Raw genomic sequence first — 19,910 nt, 5'->3', positions numbered from 1 at the left:
CCCTTTCAATGGCAGCTGATCTCAGATGTCTGTCATGACTCACTTGCCTGCATCTGGAAGTTCAGGGTCAGGAGCTCTGATCCTCAGCTGGCTTTACGTGGCTCCCCTGAGGTGCCCAGAGACCTGCAGAGCCCTCCACTGAGCAGCTTTCCCCTGGAGGCTTCTAGAAGGGCTTTGTGGACAGCTGGGAAAGGAGGCCCAGAATTGGCTCCAGGCCCTCACACCTCTGGCTCAATGTTCCTTCCTGCTTCCAAGAAGCCCCTCGGAGAACCCTTGGCTCTCTGGCTCTCCCTGGCTGACCCACTGGAACCTTCTTCAGGTTGACTCTCTCCAAAATGCCAATCCAAGGTCGGCATCTTTCTTTTTTTCCTGCATACTTGTCCCTGACCCAGTCAGGACTTTCCGTCCTGTGTCCATGTCACATCAGCCTACAGTGTTTCCGAAGGGGCAGCTCTTGCCAGAACTCCAAGCTATTCGTGAAAACAGCGGACTTTACCTGGGCCGTCCTGGGCATCAGGCTCCCGAAATGCATGCTCTGTGTGTGCAGAGGGAGGGGCAGTGCAGAGGCAAGGCACATCCACTCTGCACGAGCAGCATGTTGCCTGCAGAGCTAAGATGATGGGTATACTAAATGCCAACTGAGCAGTTCAGAGGCAGCAAAGACCACATGGAGTCAGGCGTGGGTTCAAATCCTGCCTCGGCCACTCATTAGCTGTGCAGCAGAAACAGGCCTTCCAGTTGCCCGGGCCTCTGTTTCTCCCCCGGAAGCTGGGCCAGTGGTGACCATTTGCAGGGTTATTTTAAGCCTCAGAGGTGATGGAGGCTGAGGAGCCTGGCTCGTGGTCACCAGGATTACAGGGGTCACTGTGGTCAGTGGTGTTGGCACAAAGTGGGCTGGGGAGCTTGTCTCATTGGTCAGCTGAGCTGGTCATGGGTGAGTCCGCTGCTCCTCTGGGCATTCACATGTGAACACAGGGGTCCCGAGGCACCCGGCCTTTGGACCTAAAGGCCTGAGCTGCCCAAGGTGGAGTTTCAAGCACAGGAGAGTTTGGGGCTGGGTGGAACCCCAGAAAAGATCAGGGAGCACTCCCACAGCACTACTCTGGGGGTGCGCTTGAGACAGGCCCGGGGATCCTTTGTTGTCCTACAGGTGACCCTCTCGGATGCTGGGGTGTGACCTGCCCAAGAGGGAAGCCAGTCCAGCTGTGGGGCTGGAAGGCTGAACCTCCTTCTCGGCTGAACTCTTGGAGAGCCCTACCTCATTCCGCCGGCTGATCCTGCTGCCTGGAGAAGTTAACACATATGACAAAACCAACACTCAGGCAATTCCGGGCACGAACCCACCATTGCAAAAGCACACAGCAGAGCGCCCTTTGGGACTTGACAAATTGTTTTTGTGCTACTGCTGCCAGTGCTTACACTGTGCTTGCGCGAAGAGGGGGTACCCCATGGTGCTCGAGAACACAGTGCTCCTTCAACCCGTAGCCATGGCCACATCACAGATGAATGGGTTCTGAAGGAGGCCTGCATGCAGGACTGCACGGCCTGCGGGGCACCCACGTCAGGTCAGGAGGCAGTAGGACCAGCACCCCCGAAGCCCCCTCGAGCTGCTTTCAGCCGCCACCCCTGCCCCAAGGACTCCCGGCATCCTGCAGGGGTTCGAGCCCCTTTTGCTCGGCCCTTGCGTGTCTGGCTCCTCTCACCCTGCACTTCATGCGAGAGCTGCCGTATGGTTGTGTGTGGCTATTTTTTTTTTTTTTAAATTGTTGCCATAGAGTGGGACTTCCCAGCCTGGGCAGTACTGGCATTCAGGGCTGGGTAATTCTTCATCGTTGGAGGTGAGGCCTGTGTTGTGCTTTGTAGGACGGTTAGCAGTAGCTGGCCTCCACCCACCCCGTGGAAGGCAGTACAGCACCCCTTCCCAAGTTGTGACAAGGCAGAACGTGTCTGACAAGGCCAGGTGTCCTCCGGGAGGGCAAACCTGATTGAGAACTGCTGCTACGGGGCGCTCTATGGAGCAAATACGTCACGACTTTTTTTATCCACTTATAATGGCCATTTGGATCGTTTCCAGTACATGGTTAGTAGGGGTTGAGGTGCTGTGAGCATTCTCAGACATGTCTTTGTTGAACATGGGCACTCATTTCTGGTGCATGTCTGGGGGGAACTGTTGGGATACCGTAGCCATATGTTTAGCTTTAATAGATATCGCTAAACAGTTTGCCCCAGTGGCTGTTTATACCTCCCACGAGGTGCATCTGTGTTCTGGTTCCTCCACATTCTCACCAATAGTGTTGAGTTTTTACTTTTTTTTTTTTTTAAGATTTTATTTATTCATAGAGACAGCGAGAGAGGGGCAGAGACACAGGCAGAGGGAGAAGCAGGCTCCATGCAGGGAGCCCGACGTGGGACTCGATCCCCGGTCTCCAGGATCACACCCTGGGCTGCAGGCGGCACCAAACTGCTGAGCCACCAGGGCTGCCCGAGTTTTTACTTTGCATTGCTCAGAGATTAAACAACTTTGAAATCTGGATCTTGGCCACTTGGACATCCTCTTAATGAAGTGCCTGTTCAAGTCTCTTGCTTATCCTTCTATAGGATTGCTGGCCTTTTTTTCTTATTAATTTGTAGCTGCTCTTTATATACGATGGATAAGGTTCCTTTGCCAGGTATATGTATTGCAAACATCTTCTCTCACTGTGGACTGAGATTTTTAGAGCTAGAGGCAATCCGTGCTCCCCCAATCCAACTCCTGAGTGCACTTGACTATGGGGTTACTCAGTCAGTTGTCCTTTTTACAAAACAATAAATTTCATAAGGGCCAAGACTTTGTGTCTGCTTTGTTTGCCCTAGAACTCCCAACACAGGACTGGGTGCAGAGTAGGTACAAAATAAATATTTGAGGAGTGAAAGAATGGGTGATCCTCCCATGGGATGACTCTTGCAGCCTAAGGCTTCAAGGCATTTGGGCAGTGGTTGATTCCAGTCAACTGTTGGTAAAAAGTGCAGAGATAGGCACCCATGTGCTTTTCCGCCTCCCCACCCACCCCACCCCACCCCCAACATAACAGCCAGCTCTTGAGTCTGTCTGTCCTTTCTCTGCCAACTGGAAGTCTGCCCACCTGCACCTGCCCTGAGGGAGGCGGCGGGGTGGGGGAAGCCTCTCCTGGAGAAGTCACATTTTAATTAACTTCCCCTGCAGTCACCAGAGAGGCCAGATCATTTTCAAAAACAAATGAGAAGCCAGAGCTTTGTCTGCAGCTCAGAGTGAGTCTTTCAGAAGGAATTCAAGGCAAACCACCCAGCAGAGGCCCCATGCACTTGCCTGGAACCCAGGGCTCCATCCCTTTCCAGGGAAGTGGGGCCTCCTGGGATTTGAGTTGGGAAAGAAGAGGGAGAACGATGTGTAGAAGAGGAGTGATAGGGTCTCCAAGGAGGCATTTCATTCATTCATTCATTCATTCATTCATTCATTCAGCCCCTACTTGCCAGCATCTTTTCAATGGCACAGGGAGAAAGAGGGGTGAGGATAAGGGGGCAGGGGGCACAGGGGCGATCTCTGTACCTTCTGCTCAATTTTGCTGTGAACATTAAACTGCTCTAAAAAAAACAAGGTCCAGTGGCACCCAGGTGGCTCAGTCGCTGAAGCGTCTGCTTTGGGCTCGGGTCATGATCTCAGGGTCCTGGGATCGAGCCCCGTGTCTGGCTCCCTGTTCTGTGGAGAGCCTGCTTCTCCCTCTCCCTCCTGCTCGTGCTCTCTCTCACTGTCTCTATCTCTCTCTCTCAAATAAATAAATAAATAAAATCTTAAAAAAAAGGTCTATCTTTAAACAACAACAACAACAAAAACTAAAAAAATAAACCTTAAAATAAATGAAGAGTGAGAGTACATTCTACTGGGAGAGGCATGTTAAGCTGATCATCATGCAGTTAATGACTTGATTACTCTGCTTTGTAATTTCTAACGGCTTTACTGACACTAAGTCACACAGTGTACAATTCACACAAAGAAAGTGTACAATCCAGTGGCTTTTCGCTTATTCCCAGACTCATGCAACCATCACTACCATCAATTTTGGGATACGTCTTAGCCATCACTCCCCACCCCAAACATTCCAATCCCATCCCCCTCCCAGCCAGAAGCAACCACGAATCTACCTTGTGTCCATTTGGACTTGCTACTTGAGACATTTCAGGTCAAGGAAGTCATGCAGTACGTGGTCCTTGGTGCCTGGCTCTTTCCCTGAGTGTCATATACAGACCCAAAGCCCTTCTGTGCTGCAGAGGTACTACTGGGCAATTTTGAAAGTGTCCTGTAGATAGAGTTCACCCTAGGGTGCCGTATGACAGGGAAAGTCTGGACTGAAGGCAACCCGGGGAGAGCTTCACAGAGGAGGAGGTTTTTAATCTTGGGCATTTATTGAGCACCTGCAATGTGCCAGCAGGAAGGGGAAGGCCATAGAAGTCATGGTTCTGTCTGTGTGGGATTTTATCATCCAGACATTTGGGTGGCTCATGGGTATTCGTTTAGCCAGTGGATCTGAGCGTGGGCTGGAGACAGACGGCTGGTGTTCAAGTCCCAGCTCTGCCACTTTCTACTGTGTGGCCTTGTGCCAACTGCCTGACTTATCTGTGCCTCAGCTTCCTCATCGGAGAAATGGGGTTAGCAAGGGGGGCTGCCTCACAGGGCAGCTGTGGGGACTCAAGGAGAGGCGCAGGGGAAGGGCTGAACATTGTATCTGGGACACGATCAGAAGTCAACAGAGGCTCCATGAAGCAGAGAGGAGATGTTCTAAGCATCATGAGGAGTAGGACCTCTGACCTCAGGAAGCTGCTCCGCTAAAGAGCTGCAGGGCGATCTAATGATTAGGAGTCCTGGCTGGAGGCCTGACCCAGCCCCGTGTGGAACCCAGCCCAGCCCTTAGGAGCTGTGGGTCACGACCGCCTCTCTAAGCATCCACTCCCCTGTCTATAAAATGGGGGAGTCACGTGGTCAGTTATAGGGCCATTTGTTCCTACATCTCCCTCCTGGGGGGCAAGGAGGAGTGCGCCAGAGACGCCGAGAATGAGAGCGGCACCTGGGTGACTCAGTGGTTGAGTGTCTGCCTTTTTTTTTGGATGTTTTTTTATTGGAGTTCAATTTATCAACATATAGTATAACACCCAGTGCTCATCCCGTCAAGTGCCCCCCTCAGTGCCTGTTACCTTTGACTCAGGTCGTGATTCTGGGGTCCTGGGATCGAGTGCTGCATCGGGCTTCCCACAGGGAGCCTGCTTCTCCTCCTGCCTGTCTCTGCCTCTCTCTGTGAGTCTCTCATGCATAAATAAATAAACTCTTTTAAAAAGAGAGACAGAGAGACAGAGAGACCCAGAGAGTGAGGAAAGCTATCTAGCCACTCTGAAGGTGATACAGGCCTTGTTGCCATAGCCCCACCTGCAGGTGAGGATTTGAGAAGCCTTCCACATCTTCACGAGCTGCAGTGAGTGCCATATAAGCCATCAGTGTTTGGTAGGAATGAAGAGTCAGGTAGGAAAGATGCCCCCCACCCCACCCCACCCCAAGGGGGCCTCCAGGTGAATCTCTGTGAACCAGGCCTTCCAGCATATCTGCGTAGGTGAGTCACCTCCAGCTCCAGGCAGGCAGATCTGGGCTGGGCCCCGAATGCACCTACACTGGACAAATGCGCCTCCTCTTTCAAGGCCTCAGGGGTCCTCCTGACTTGACTCTGCTCGCTTGTCCCTCAGCACGAGCACCCCGGCAGCCTCCTCCAGCGGGAAGAAGTGGCCCCTTCCAGGGAGGCTCAGTCATCCACACCCTGGCAGCCCTGCGGTCACCCACAGGGCCTGTGGCAAAGTGAGCAGGTCCCATGACTCTCACTGCTGAATTTGGTATCATGTGGTTGGTCCGGTATTCCACTCCTCACCCCTGATCTCTATCTTTCCCCAAACAGGCTGAACTCGGGAAGCCCCGAGAAAGAAGCTGCAGTCTGCCTGGGATCGACTTTAATTATGGACTCTACATCCGGGGGCTGGATGGAGGCGTCCCCGAAGGTGAGCAAGCCGACTCTGCACCTCAGGGGATTGAGCTCTCAACCCAGCCTGGCCACTCGGCAGCAGGCCACGCTCCGGGAAAAGAGCCAAAGAGTCACGGTGTCTGCCCCGCAGCATGATTCTGATAGAAACCACAGTCAGGGCTTGGCCGAGATGGGGAGGTCCAGGCAGGGCCCAGGTGAAAGGAAGCAGGGACATAGCACGGGCCCCAGCCAGTGTCCAGCCTTGTCCCCAGGCAAGGGACTATGCTCCGTCCCGTGTGAGCTTTGAGCACAGAAGGGGCTCAGGCCCGACCCTCTGATGGCCTCAAGGAGGTAAAGGCCAGGCCGACCCAGCTCCACCAAAGATGCTCAGGCGCCCTGTGGGATCTCTGGGGATCCTGACCCCTCCCTTCCCAGCAGGCTGAGCAGGGCTGTCCCCGTAGCAGGCTCTGGGCTCATGGGAAGGTATGCATGCCCGGTTCTCCTCAGTCAGGTGCCACCGCCTGCTTCCTTCCCTGACTGCCACACCGTGGTGCTGTCTCTCCCCACCCCTAGCCATCGGACACTGGAACGTGTTTAAGCAGCAGCCCACCTGCCCCCACGAGCTGACCCGGAACTACATAGCCATGAACCGTGGGGCCGTGAAAGCCGGCCTGGTAACTGCTCGGGAGAATTTCCTCTACCGTCAGCTCAACGACATGCGTATCAGTGACCAGGATGACCGGCACGTCAAGAAGGAACTGCCCTCTCTCCCACCAAATATGACGTTTGGGATCCGGGCACGGTAAGGTAGCTGGCACGCAAGGCTGTATCCCTCGCCGTGGGGCAGGAGGGTGCCCAGAGGTGACTGCATCAGAAAACAATGTGAGGCACGATTTTTGACTCCAGGAAGGGGCGAGAGTTCCAGGCCTGTTTGATCAGTGTGTGTCACAAACCTCGGTCACAGTGATTGGTACAGCAGCACACATGTAACCCGTGTCCCAACTCTGGAATGCATGACACTCTATAAAAGCAGAATGTGGTTGCATGTAATCAAATCTCAACTCAAACTGCCTTGATGTTTTTGTTGTTTTTTAAGTGGGATTTACTGGCTTATATGATTGAAAAGCTCAAGGGTACAGTTTCAGGCATGGCTGGATCTAGGTAATCAAGGGATATGATCAGTGTTTGGTGTGTCTCTCCGTGTTGTGGCTGTGCTTCTCAGTCCTGGCTTCATTCTCTGACAAGCTTCTTCCTCATGTAGCAGAATGACCAGGAACAGTTCCATTTTTGGTGGGAAGAGCACAGAAACTTCAATAGCCTTGAGATTAAAATTCTTTGGTCCAACTTTAGAGCCTGGCCTATCCCTGAACCAACCACCATGCATAGGGATTGTGAAGTATACCGATCGGTCAGTCCTGGGTCACATGTCTGCCTCTGAACCAGTTGCCGAGACCAGGAGATCCTGATGCCCTGATCTGCCAGGCCTGATCTTCTGCCCTTCTTGGAAGGGGTGGGGTTTGGAATCAGGGTCTACCATCTCAGGGGCTGGTGGTGGGAAAGACGCAGAGATCTGGGATCTGACTCCAGGAGGAGGAGAGCAGAACACAACAGCAGACAAAAACATCTGACGTCCGATACAGCAAGCCTTCCTAACCTGTGCTGTGTCACAGTCCAAATCGGACAAAAATCCCTGATATTTGTGCCTCAACTGTACAAATAAAGAGAAGCACTTGCAGCTGGCCAAATGGCCAGGGGCTGCCAGCTGCCCCAAGCACCCCCAGATGCCCGAGACTGAGAAGCCAGTATCCTGGTCCAACAGTGCCTCTGATGATCTGTCCCTCACCCTCATCTCACTGTTCCTGGATAAGTGACTTCCTCAGGCTCTGCCACCATACTTTATTTGTTCATTTATATATTTATTTGGTGGTTCCTTCTTTATTTTTATCTTTTTCTAATCTTTTTTTTTTTTTTATCGTGGTAAGCTTTACTGTTTTTAAATGTATAGTTCCCTGGCATTAAGCACATTCACATTGCTGTGAACCACCACTGCGTCTTAGTGGGTGCCCGAATTGCCTTCCTTTTTAAGGTTGAATAATATCCCATTGTACATATATACCACGTTTTGTTTCCCCATTTATCCATCAATGCATTATTTGCATTATTTCCACCTTTTCGGCTATTGTGAATAGTGCTGCTATGAACGTGGGTGTGCAAATGTTTGAGTCCCTGCTTTCAATTCTTTTGGGCATCTGCCCACCAGTGCAATTGCTGGATCGTAGGGGATCCTAGGTTAAGTTTTTTTGAGGAACTGCCACAGTGTTTTCCATAGCGTGAGTCACCATACTTTTGCATGCTTTTCCCTTGCCTTTTGACCCTACCTAGTAAAACCTCCTTGTTCTTCAGAGTTCAGCTCAGCATCATCTCTGCGGTAAGCTCACCTACCTTCCATGTAACACGTGGACATCTCTCTACCTAAAATGCATTTCTATTCACCAGCCCTCAAAACCCACAACGTGACACTAGAGACAAATTGGAAAGTCATTCCTGGACTGGCTTATCTAATCGTCTGTACACCATCCTTTGCCCCCTGTCAGTCCCTCCAAGGCCAGGCAAGGTTTCCCAAGATTGCCCGGAGTGCAAGGGGAACAGAGAGTCCCACTATGCGCCACATCACTAGATGAGTCTGGGCCAGTCACCAGTGTCTCCAAGACAGCATGGTTTCTGGGCGCAGCTCTGGCTAGGGGTCAGCCTAGGGTTCTAGTTCTGGCATGGTCCCCAACTATTCTCCCTCCAAGGCTTCCAGTTCCTCCTCTGTAACTCGGCATTCCAGGATTCTCAAGTTATGTTTGGGTTCTGTGCCAGTTTCCTTTCCTTGTCTTTTAAACCCCTGTGCAGGAGGTCTGTGGGGGTAACTTGCCAGCTTAGGCAGGGAGAAATTAGCTGACCTCCCTAAACTGTGTTCTTGACCTGATGTGCTTATATTTAAAATAACAAAGTTTTAGGGGCACCTGGGTGTGCAGTCAGTTGTATCTGATTCTTAGTTTCAGTGCAGGTGGTGATTCCAGGGGTTGTGAGATGGAGCCCACATCGGGGCTCCCTCCATCTCTGCACCTCTCTACCACTCTCTCTCTCTCAATAAATAAATAAATAAATAAATCTTTAAGAAAAATTTTTAGAAGACATAGAACATTAGCCATCATCTAGTTCAAAGCCTTTATTTAAACAAGAAAGCAGGGCACCTGGCTGGCTCCATCGGTAGAGCATGTGACTCTTGATCCTGGGGTTGTGAGTTCAAGCCCCATGTTGGGCATAGAGCTTACCTAAAAAAAAGAAAAAAAGATTAAAAGTAAAATAAATAGGGACGCCTGGGTGGCTCAGTCAGTTGGGCAACTGATTCTTGATTTCGGCTCAGGTCGTGAGATCAAGCCCTGGTGTCAGGCTCTGTGCAGATTCTACTTGTCCCTCTCCCCATGCTCCTCTTTCTCTCTAAAATAAATAAAGGAAACCTTAAAAAAAAAGAAAAAAGACAAGAAAGCAGAAGTTCAGAGAAGTGAATAGACTTTTCCAGGCAAGTTGTGACCCAGACAAGAACCAGATTTAGAGTCAGGCCGGCAGACTCCCTGTCCAGTGCTCTTTCTTCTACACCTTGCCTCCCTGGGGACTGAGTTACATTGCGAACACCCACAGCTTCTGGTCCTGGGGCTGCGTTGTTCCACGTACAATGGAAACGCTTAAGTCAGCCGGGCTCAAAAGGACATCCATTATCATCTGGCTTTCAATATAAAATCTTAAATTGCTATAAAACTGAGTGGCTACAATTCCAGGGGAAGGACGTGATGAAGTGCCGGCTATATCTTCTGTGATGGTAAATGGGCTTTGCATATGCAAATTGAATGGATTTTAAAATGGTATTTAATGACAATTTTCGTAGCAGACGTTAACATTAATTGCACAAAAATGAAAATGCTGCATTAGGTTGCTGTTAGCAGCAAATATCGTGGCCATAAAGCTTTATCTTTATCAACAGCAGCCCTTTTCTCATGTGACAGGGCAGCTCAGCAAATTGCAAGCAAAAGGCTTTTACGGAGCAAAGATATCCCCCAAAGCAGGCCCAAATCAGCATCAATTCCGCTTTATTTCTTTGTAAGTGGAGGTTAAGTGGCTGCTGGAAAAGCTTTTACCAAGATGCCCAGCCCTGCCTGCAGAGCCCCTCCACCTTACAATGTAAGTGCGAGGAGCAGTTAAAAGATGATCGCCCCTCTCCATAATGGGGCTATTACTTTGAAGTTATGGGGCCGAGGCCCATTTCCTAATGATCACCTTTTACAAGTCTCAATTGTATTTATTTCTTTACTTTAAAAGCATGTTAAAAAACCAATCTGATTACACACGACTACCCGAGGAGTTGTTGGGGTGTGATTTGGTCCAATAAATAAATAGACAAAGAAACAAATGAGTGCCATTTACTCACACGTACAGATATGTTAAAAAAATAATAAAGTCCCATCTCAGACTAAATACATGGAAAACACACTCTAAGCTAGGGATGCTAATGAGCATGCTAAGTGCCACGTGAGGCAAAATTCTGACCACAGCTATTACTCTTGTGCACCCGGTATCAAATCCTCTTGCCCTTTGTGTATCTTACAGTGCACAAAATAACAGGTGTGAGGGGACAGTGCACAACTCCACCCTGCCCACCTTCCCAGCCTCTCCATACCAGACGGGATTCAAACCTGAATTTGGGGTTGTTCAGTTATTCCTCTCCAGTTAGCTCATTTGGTTTCCAATCCACGCCGATTTATCACAGATTGTCACTATGTTGGAAAAGTACATTTCAGTTCATGAGCTGGTGTGGCTAAAAGAAAGTGGAAGCCCCAAGCAATGATCAGGAAACAGTGCCCACGTGGACGTGGGGTCACGAGCTGGGGGCCACGGCCAAGTCAGCCCACAGAGATGTTTGGCCCCTGCAATAATTTTAAAGTTTTGAATGAGTTGCCACTTTTGAAAAGTCAGGCGATTTCTTTCTCTCTCTCTCTTCTTCTTTCTTTCTTTCTTTCTTATTTATTACTTATTCATGAGAGACCCAGAGAGAGAGGCAGAGACACAAACAGAGAGAGAAGCAGGCCCCTCGTAGGGAGTCTGACACGGAACTCCATCCTTGGACCTGGGATCACGCCCCCAGCCAAAGGCAGACAGTCAACCTCTGAGCCACCCAGGCATCCCAGTCAGTCAATTCCATATAAAACCCTGGATTTCCCACTTCTCCTAAAAAGTCAAGAGCCCGGCAACCGCCACCCTGCCTGGCTGTTTCTTCCCCTTGTTTGCTATTTGTCTTGTCCTGGTGGGCACTGAGTTTGCAACCCACTGGTGTAGACTAGCCATCCTGACTCCTCAGCTAACTGCTGGTTCCTTTTGTCCTTTGATAAAGTCCTCTGTTGTCCGCTGACAGCAGCTGCTCTGAACTGGGTTATGTGTCAGGCACTTCGTGCATGGAATCACCAATGCTAACGTCAGCCCCATGAGGCAGGTATCAATGTATCATTCACTTCTCAGGCCAGGAAAGTGGGTACAGCTTATGGTTGCAAGGTGGCAGAGCAGGACTCGTGCCCTGCCTGGCCGGCCGGCTTGGAACACCACACCTCTCAGATGAGGCAGCTGGCGAGAGCCTGCGCATCACCGCTCTATTGCCTCACCGTCAAATCTCAGGCTTCAAGTCAGGGAAGGATTTTAAATTCTCATTACCCAGGTGTAGGGCCATCACACAGATCTCCAAGCACACTGTGACCCGGATCCTATAAACAGATATGTCTGGAGGCCAGAATGTAACTATTAAAGAAACACTTAATTATTGATGCATTTTAATAAGTGTTTGCAAATGTTCACATGCCCTTGGCACATCTTAATTGTTACTGCTCCTAATTGGTCCAGCATTGTCAGTTATGATGAGTCAGGGATGGCGGGGAGGGAGGAGCAGCAAGGGCCGGGCAGCAGTGGTGCTCCTGGCAGATTCTGGGCACCGGGGGCCCTACCACTCTCCTGCCTGGAAGCCTCATGCCACGCAAGGCAAGGATGCTACTCTGTGTATGACATGGGCCAGATGAAAGGTAGGTAGCCCCTGCTCTGAACTCATAATGGCAACTACGTATTATTGCTATAATTCCACATCAGGCCTGAGCACCTCCACACACCCTCTCCTTAAATAACTCTGAACAGCTCAGTGAGCGCCAGTTGGGGCTCTTAATCCCATTAGAAGAAGAGACAGAGGGTCAGAGAGGTGAAATTATTTTTGCCCTGGCCGCTGCTGGGATGGGGTTGGTGTGGCCTGGACACTTGTGACAGTGACTGTGGCACCTGCCACAGGATGGAGGTGACGTGGGTAGAGATGCTCAGGTTTTCTCTGTGTTAGAGAGGGGTTGAGACGGAATGTGTGTATACACTACATAGAGTGTAAAGCCATTCAGTCTGGATTTTTCTTAGAGCTTTATTTTTAAAAGATGTTATTTATTTATTCATGAGAGACACACAGAAAGAGGCAGAAACACAGGCAGAGGGAGAATGAGGCTCCACGCAGGAAACCCAATGTGGGACTCGATCCTGGGAATTGGGGATCATGCCTGAGCCAAAGGCAGCGCTCAATCGCTCAATCGCTGAGCCACCCAGGCATCCCTCTTACAGCTTTAAATTTAATCAGAGACAACGAGCTTCCCTTCCAATGTGCCCCTTCTCAGTCCCCTCCCTTTAGTGGCCTCCCACTTCCGATAGACAAACTCCTCGATGGGGCACCCAGAATGCACTGGATGCTCCAGGCCGGCTTTGGGCACCTTGGTATCCCTGCTGCTGACCACAGTGCCCTTGCTGGAGGGGTCCTCAGCAAATACTGGCTGGATGAATCCACCAACAAATGGTCCCACTGGAATCTGAACTCAAAGCCAGTAGCAACGTGCAACTTTGGTAGGGTACTTGGTTCACCCACCAATTAGTCTTGTCTAGGACCGCCCCAGCCCCCGATCCTGGTGCTGAACGCATTCAGACCATGGAGAAATGAGAAACACAAGAAAGGTAGGAGAGCTACCAGCCCACCCTCTGTCTGTGCTGCTGCTCGCCCAGCTATCAGATGCCATCATCAGCCTGACGTTGACAAATGTGAAGGATGGAGGAAATTTTACAGGCTGTTAAAAAATGTTTGCTGCCTGACAGGTTTTTTGAATCTTTCTGCCAAGCTGATTTATTTTACAAATTTACAATGGGCCCATCAATCACTCTGGGTTATTTTGTTTCTCCCAGAGCTGACGGCCAAAATCCAAGCCGCCCACCCAAACTCCTATAAAATAATAATAAGCCCCTTCCCAGACAGCCGTCCCGAGGATCCAAGCCAGATTCTGAATGGCGAGCCCAGCTCCAGATCTCCGGGTGGCCTGAATGAAACCAGCCTGACCACGAGGGGAGCATGTGGATCTCGCAAAGTCCCTCGCACCTGACACACATCCTGCTGGTGAAAAAACCCACGGGGCCAAAAAAAAAAAAAAAAACAAAACAAAAAAAAAACCAAGGGCCTGACCGGCTCCCAATACTGACAGTGAATAGTTCTCTGCTCTCCTTGACGCCCTCGTCCTGGAGACCAGGGGCAATGTCAGTTTTGTCCATGCTACATCCTTAGATACGGTCCAGGGCCTTCAAAGGCTTTGAAAGCGGGGTTATTGAACGTGAGCACACACAGTCCATTTGAAACCAGAGAGGAGATGGTAAAGCCAGAGTCTCGCATCATTTAACAGACTGTGCTGTTTGCCCTGTGTTGATGCTATGAATCGATATTGTGGTTGATGCTGCCCCAAAGGGTGGATGTGTCCCTTGGCCATGTTACTAGAGTCTCAAGTCCAGAACAAAGGGAGGTGACCTTCCTACTCGTTCTGCGGCTCAGGTCACACCTGTAGCATCAAGTTAAAAAATGTGAGGTCATACATTCGGGGAAGGCCCATTCAACAGGAAAGTGACCAGAGACAGCAGGACTGGGGGTGGGTGGGATGAGGGAGAGAAACCACTATGTACAAAGAACATGACAATAAATGAGGACAGTGGAGGGACTTTGTTCTCAGAGATTTGAGAGAACAAAATGAGGACCCGTGGGTGTGTTTGGAGAGCAGTACTGGTGGCCCAGGTGGCAAAGCCTTTCTAAGCAGCTGACAGGTGCCTCATCTCCTGAAATCCCTACAACTCCATCCAGCAGGGAGTAGCATCTCCGTTTCATAGATGAGGACACTGAGGCTCGGAGTGACTTGCCCAAGGCTCACATGGCCAGTTGGTGCAGCAGCCAGGATCGAGCAACGTCTCCTTCCAGAGCCTCTGCTCCTACTCACAGTCTGCATGTTTCCGGGAGGCAGAGCCAGACCCTGGGTGAGGAAATAATTTCTCATCCTGAGCCCTGTCTCAGGATGAAACTGAGGCAGGGGGCAGTTATGTCCTGCAAAGAGCTCACAGGTTATGAGAGTGAAAGCTTGGGGATTTGGGTCCAGGCAGTTTACTCTAGGACTTAGAACAATCTCACCTTGGTAGAGGTGTTGGCTGGCACCCCAGATCTGCACATCACTGCCAGGCTGCGTCCCAGGACACCCTAATCTGGGTCCACAAGGGTCCCCTCCTTGGGGCTGCCTGCTTCCATGGTCCTGACCTGGGGGGCCTTTTGTTAAAAGAGGCCCAGGCAGGGAGAGTAGCTGGGAGGAGATGTGGCGGGGGCCCATCCTCTCCCCTTCCTCTCTGGGCCCCCTGCCTGCTGCTGCTCCTCAACCTCCATCGCCCCAAACTCCTGCTCACTCCTTCCTCAGAGAGTGGCTTTGTTGCCAGAGTCAGGAACGAGACATTTTCATGCTTTGCCTTTTTCCCTCCTGGCTCTCCTGCAGCCCAGACAGAGATTTATTCCCGGCCTGAGGCTCTGGGCGTTCGGAGCAGGGAGGGCTCAGGGGGCGCTGTGGGCCTATAATGGATAGGCCGCGCTCCTCTGGGGCCTGGCCCTCCCGAACCCCATCCATCAGGAGCCGCTTGGTGCCAGGGTCAGCGCTAACGAGGCCCTGGGCCCTCCCCCTCGGGCCTCCCCAGCTCCTGCTTCCCGCTTTTGATTTTTGCAGAGCTGGGCCTCGCCTGCCCTCATTGGTGGCTAGGCGCAGGAGTGGGCCTGGTGCCCAGCCTCTGCAGCTCCAGCCTGGCGCAGCTGGAGCGCTTGCTGGGCTGCAGCTGGCTCTGCCCCTTGGTGACACAGTGGCCCCTGTGACCTGGGACATGGAGGAGCTGGTCCTGCAGGGAGCCAGCCAGCACCCCCAGGGCCGCGAGGAGAGCCAGGCTTCGAGCCCAGCACAGCTCCAGTCCTGCACCATGCAAGACCCACAAGCAAAAACATGCATAGAGTAAAGCGTGTCACTGAACATGTTGTACTCAAGGGCCAGCTCCGTCCTTTTCCCTTTGGAGGCCAGATGGAGGTGGCCGTTGTAGAAAACCAGGTGCCCTGCATCAGGTTCGAATAATAATAATAATAATAATACCAGCTTCCATTTCATTTGCTCCTTGGGAGTCAGGCATGGGAGACAGGTGCTCATGCACATCCTTTTATGTGACCTTCAGAATGACCCTTTAGCAACAACGCTCTTTGGGGCATCTGGGTGGCTCAGTGGTTGAGCATCTGCCTTCGGCTCAGGTTGTGATCCCGGAGTCCTGGGATCAAGTCCCGCGTCGTGCTCCCTGCATGGAGCCTGCTTCTCCCTCTGCCTGTGTCTCTCTCTCTGTGTCTTTCATGAATAAAGAAATAAAATCTTGGGAAAAAATGCTCTTTTACATATAGGAAAACTGAGACCTAGAGACACTTGTCTGTGAGCATGTGGCCAGAGAGTGGGAAGGTCCTATCTTTTACTCCTGTCCAGGCTTTACTCAGTGCCATGAACTTAGGGCTTCAAACAATAGAGATTTTTCTCTCCTAATGTGGAGCCCAGAAATCTAAAATCAAAGTGTCAGAGGGCCCTATTCCCTCCGTAGGTTCTAGGTGAGAACTGCTCCTACTTCTGCCAGCCTCTGGTGGCCCTGGGCCCTCCTGGGCTTGGGGCTGTGTCCTTCAGCGTCTGCTCTGTGCTCGGGCCTCTTCTCCATGTGTCTGGGTCTCTCCTCTTTTGTTTCTCGTTATGAATCCAGGGCTTCCCCAGTAATCCAGGTAATCTGACCTCAAGATCCTAAAGCTGTTACACCTACAAAGCTCCTTTTCCAAATCAGGCCACATTCATGGGTTCTGGGGTTAAAAGGAGGACATATCTTTGGGGGACACCCACTATTCACCCCACTATGATCATCGAGACGTCTTGCCACAGAGTCAGAAAGCCCTGCATTTTAGGCACTGTGGGGTTTGGAAACTGCTTTATTGTGAGTATTTCCTTTGGGATGCCTACTGCTGGAGTCTTATTACATGTTGCCCATCATGTTTTTGTGGAAAATAAGACGTGGTTTGCAATCAGCCAAAAGATGATAGATATCAATGCTTTCCAGAGGAGCAAACGTTTTTGCCACCCTTTCTTCTGTGTTTATTAGGAAACTCTCCAAACATACAGAAAAGTCCAGGAGCTTCATAACTAACTCCATGAACCTGCCGTCGAATTTAGCAAATTTTTTAAAGATTTTTTTAAAAGATTTTATTTATTCATGAGAGAGGGAGAGAGAGGGCAGAGACAGGAGAAGCAGGCTCCATGCACAAGGAGCCTGATGTGGGACTCGATCCGGAGACTCCAGGATCATGCCCTGAGCCAAAGGTAGATGCTCAACCACTGAGCCACCGGCGTCCCAAATTTAGCAAATTATATATATATTTTTGCACTATTTGCACCCAAGCCCTTAGCAAAGAAATAAATAGAACAAATGCATCCCGTAGCCCCTTCTCAGACCTTCCTAGCCCCACGCCCTTCCCTCTGTTCCCAGAGGACCATCCAGAGTTGGAATGTGCATGCTCCCCATCAGGTTTTCCCATCTTTGCTACATCGTTAGATGGCCATAAATAATGCATATTCATTTGTTTGTGTGGCTTCAAACCACATATATCCCTTTGCGTGGCGACTTGCTTTTTCACTCCACTCGCAAATGTCACCCTGGTCTGCTGGGTGGATTCATCTCCCATCACCTCACATGCAGGTGTGCGAGAGTCCCCGGGGTCACGTCCACAGGCGGGGTTGCTGGGCAGAAGGCCCCTCCTCAGCTTCTGCCAGACACCAGCGCCCTCTCCGCCAGCCTCACTGCCCCCCACCCCGCAGGACAGAGAGGCCCCGTCTGCTAATCACTTTGTCCCCAGTGCCAGGCCCCTGCACAGCAGACATCTGAGCGTCTCACGTGGCATTTCGTCCCCAGGCATGTCCGTTGGCTTTGCTGGGCCTTCTCCCCAAGATGGGCTCAAGCCTGGAGCCCAGGCAGGGGGAGCAGGAGCGGTGCTGCAGATGATCAGGGGAGCTCCCAAGTTTCGGGTACAGGCCTCAAGGTTGAGAGAAGCTTCCGGAAAGCCCGTCCAGCTCTGCTGCCCATCCTGCTGCCGCCCGCCTCTGGGCGCCTGTGTGGGGAAACTGCTAATTGACTTCACCCTTGCGAAAATGTTAACAAATTGCAAATGACCTCTTAGACAAATTTAGAAGTCAGGAGTGTGCTGCTAACTAAGCCTCCCTCCTCTGTCATTAGCTTTTATGTTGGATCCACAAACAATTAAAAAATAACCACAAGCCCAGAGGTCCTCTTCTCTAATTAGCTCTAAGAGTCCTGCCAGGGAGAGCTGCACCTCAATTACCACCCCTTCCTCTAGGCTAGTTGAAAAGACAGGCCCTCGGGCCAGGGGGCAATTAGGAACAAGGCAGTGGGGGTGAGGAGGAGTGTGGGAGCAGGCGGGCCCCAGGGCCAGAGCTGATGGGTCGCCCACCCGGAGGAGGTGCTCGTGGCCGCTGGGTTGGAGGGTCCTCTGCGAGCAAGCGAGGGAGCAGGCTGGAACCCCAGAGGGTCCCAGGGACCACGTGAGCCAGGACCTCCTGGGGGGGGTTGTGTAGAGGGGAGCTGCACCCTTGGTGAAATGCAGAGGCCTGGGCCCCAGGCTGGTGAATCAGAAAGTCAGATGACGGATAAGCTGTTGGGGCGATTCTTGTTGGTCAAGGCTGAGGATCTCTGGCTGCAACAGGATTGAACGCAGCCTCTGATGCAGGCAGGGCTGTGTCTTCCTGCTCCTGGGCCGGTGGTGGACGACTTCTGTGCTCTCTGGCCCTCTTGCCCTCATAGGCCCCTTCCTACACACACACACACATACACACACAGTATTCTAATAATTTAAAATATTTTATGGCTGTGCTGATTTTAAAAGAAATTAAAACATTTTTAAGGGCCCCTAACAGTGTCTTAGGGCCTAAGCATCATGGTCCTAGGCCAGTGGACAGGCTGGCCCTACTTTTCCCCTTCAGACCTGCCCAAACCCTTCCTCCTCCTTTCCCACCCTGCCTGAGGGAGCAGAGAGGGAGGCAGGAAGAGGCTGGAAAACTAGCCATGAAGCCTGAAGGCCCCAGACTCCACGGTTCTCTCCTGCTCCCATGGTGAGGATTCTAAGCACATCACTTACTATCTCTGTGGCCTCCATTTCTACGTCCCCTTGGGTCCGAAGAAGTGGTGTGAGCTCATCAGTCAGGAGTTCTTTGAGCTCTTGGGAAGAGAGACACCATGGATTGTCAGATATTGTTGGGATTCAAGAGGCATAGAGCCTGGGCTACAGTTGCACCTGCCTGGAGAGGCCTGGCAGGTAGAGAGGAGGAAGCTGGTGCTGTGTAAGGCAGTAGGGAGTGGTGGGGTCTATGTCACACTTGGGCACACGCCTGGCCTGGCAGCGGCTGCACCCGGTTACTGACATGTGGGAATGTGGCCCAGGTGGCCGTACCAGACAATCTAATACCTCATTAAGGAAAGCCAGACATTTGGATTTTTATGTGAGTTCCGATTTTCTTTTTTTCTTTTTTTTGAATATTGGTAGCAAAGAGTTTTTCAACACCACTGAGCACAGTATGCGGGCCAGTGGGGCCTGGAGTCTGCTATTTACAGCTGTGCTGGCATAGTACTGCTAGTTCCGGTCCGAGCAGGATACTTCATCTCCTTGAACTGTACCAATAATTCGGTATCATTAACAACTAGTTCCTTATCAACCGGTTCCCTCATGGGAAAAGGGGAGTGATTATAGTCACAGGTCCTCCCTTTAGTGGGGCTCTAGTGTGCGGGGTGTGGGGACAGGAACCAGCCCCAGGCATGCAGGGGCAGCGTGGGAAGGAGGGGGCATGGGGGTCAAGGTCCCCAGAGGGGTCTGGCAGGGGACAGGACTATTTTGTATCTTGACTGTGCTGTGGGTGTGAACCTCCCTGTGTGATGAAATTCTAGAAATAAACACATAACACACAGATGAGTCCAAGTAAATCTGGGGGGATCCAAATGAGATGGGCTGAGATGGGGGGACTGTGTAAGTGTCGATATCTCAGGTATAATTTTGTTCTTTGTTGATGTTACCATTTAGTGGATGTTACCATTTCGAGGATCTGACCATTTATTTGATGCTGCCATTTCGTTGATGTACTAGCAATACGTAACCCCAGAAAAGATCAGGGAGCACTCCCACAGCACTAGCCTGGGATGCTCTGCGCACAGCTCTGGGGGTGCGCTTGAGACAGGCCCAGGGATCCTTTGTTGTCCTACAGGTGACCCTCTCGGATGCTGGGGTGTGACCTGCCCAAGAGGGAAGCCAGTCCAGCTGTGGGGCTGGAAGGCTGAACCTCCTTCTCGGCTGAACTCTTGGAGAGCCCTACCTCATTCCGCCGGCTGATCCTGCTGCCTGGAGAAGTTAACACATATGACAAAACCAACACT

The 19,910-nt window shown here is 51.3% G+C and overlaps 1 protein-coding gene across 6 annotated transcripts in view; it reads left to right on the top strand.

The window, feature by feature from the left end:
- CFAP77 (cilia and flagella associated protein 77) overlaps nt 1-19,910 on the top strand; it is a 150,744-nt gene that overhangs the window by 70,096 nt on the left and 60,738 nt on the right. For 2 of the 6 annotated variants that reach the window (XM_025475590.3, XM_049114956.1), the window contains exons 2-3: nt 5,952-6,051; nt 6,588-6,816. The exons of 2 other annotated variants lie outside the window; for them this stretch is intronic. In XM_025475590.3, the coding sequence (XP_025331375.1) occupies nt 5,952-6,051; nt 6,588-6,816 (329 nt within the window). The remainder of the gene's footprint in view (nt 1-5,951; nt 6,052-6,587; nt 6,817-19,910) is intronic. 2 more of the 6 variants (XM_049114955.1, XM_049114957.1) reach the window with 1 other exon arrangement.

This window comes from Canis lupus, chromosome 9, assembly GCF_003254725.2.
Source record: "Canis lupus dingo isolate Sandy chromosome 9, ASM325472v2, whole genome shotgun sequence".
Taxonomy (NCBI): domain Eukaryota; kingdom Metazoa; phylum Chordata; class Mammalia; order Carnivora; family Canidae; genus Canis; species Canis lupus.
This window is presented reverse-complemented; position numbering and strand designations above follow the sequence as displayed.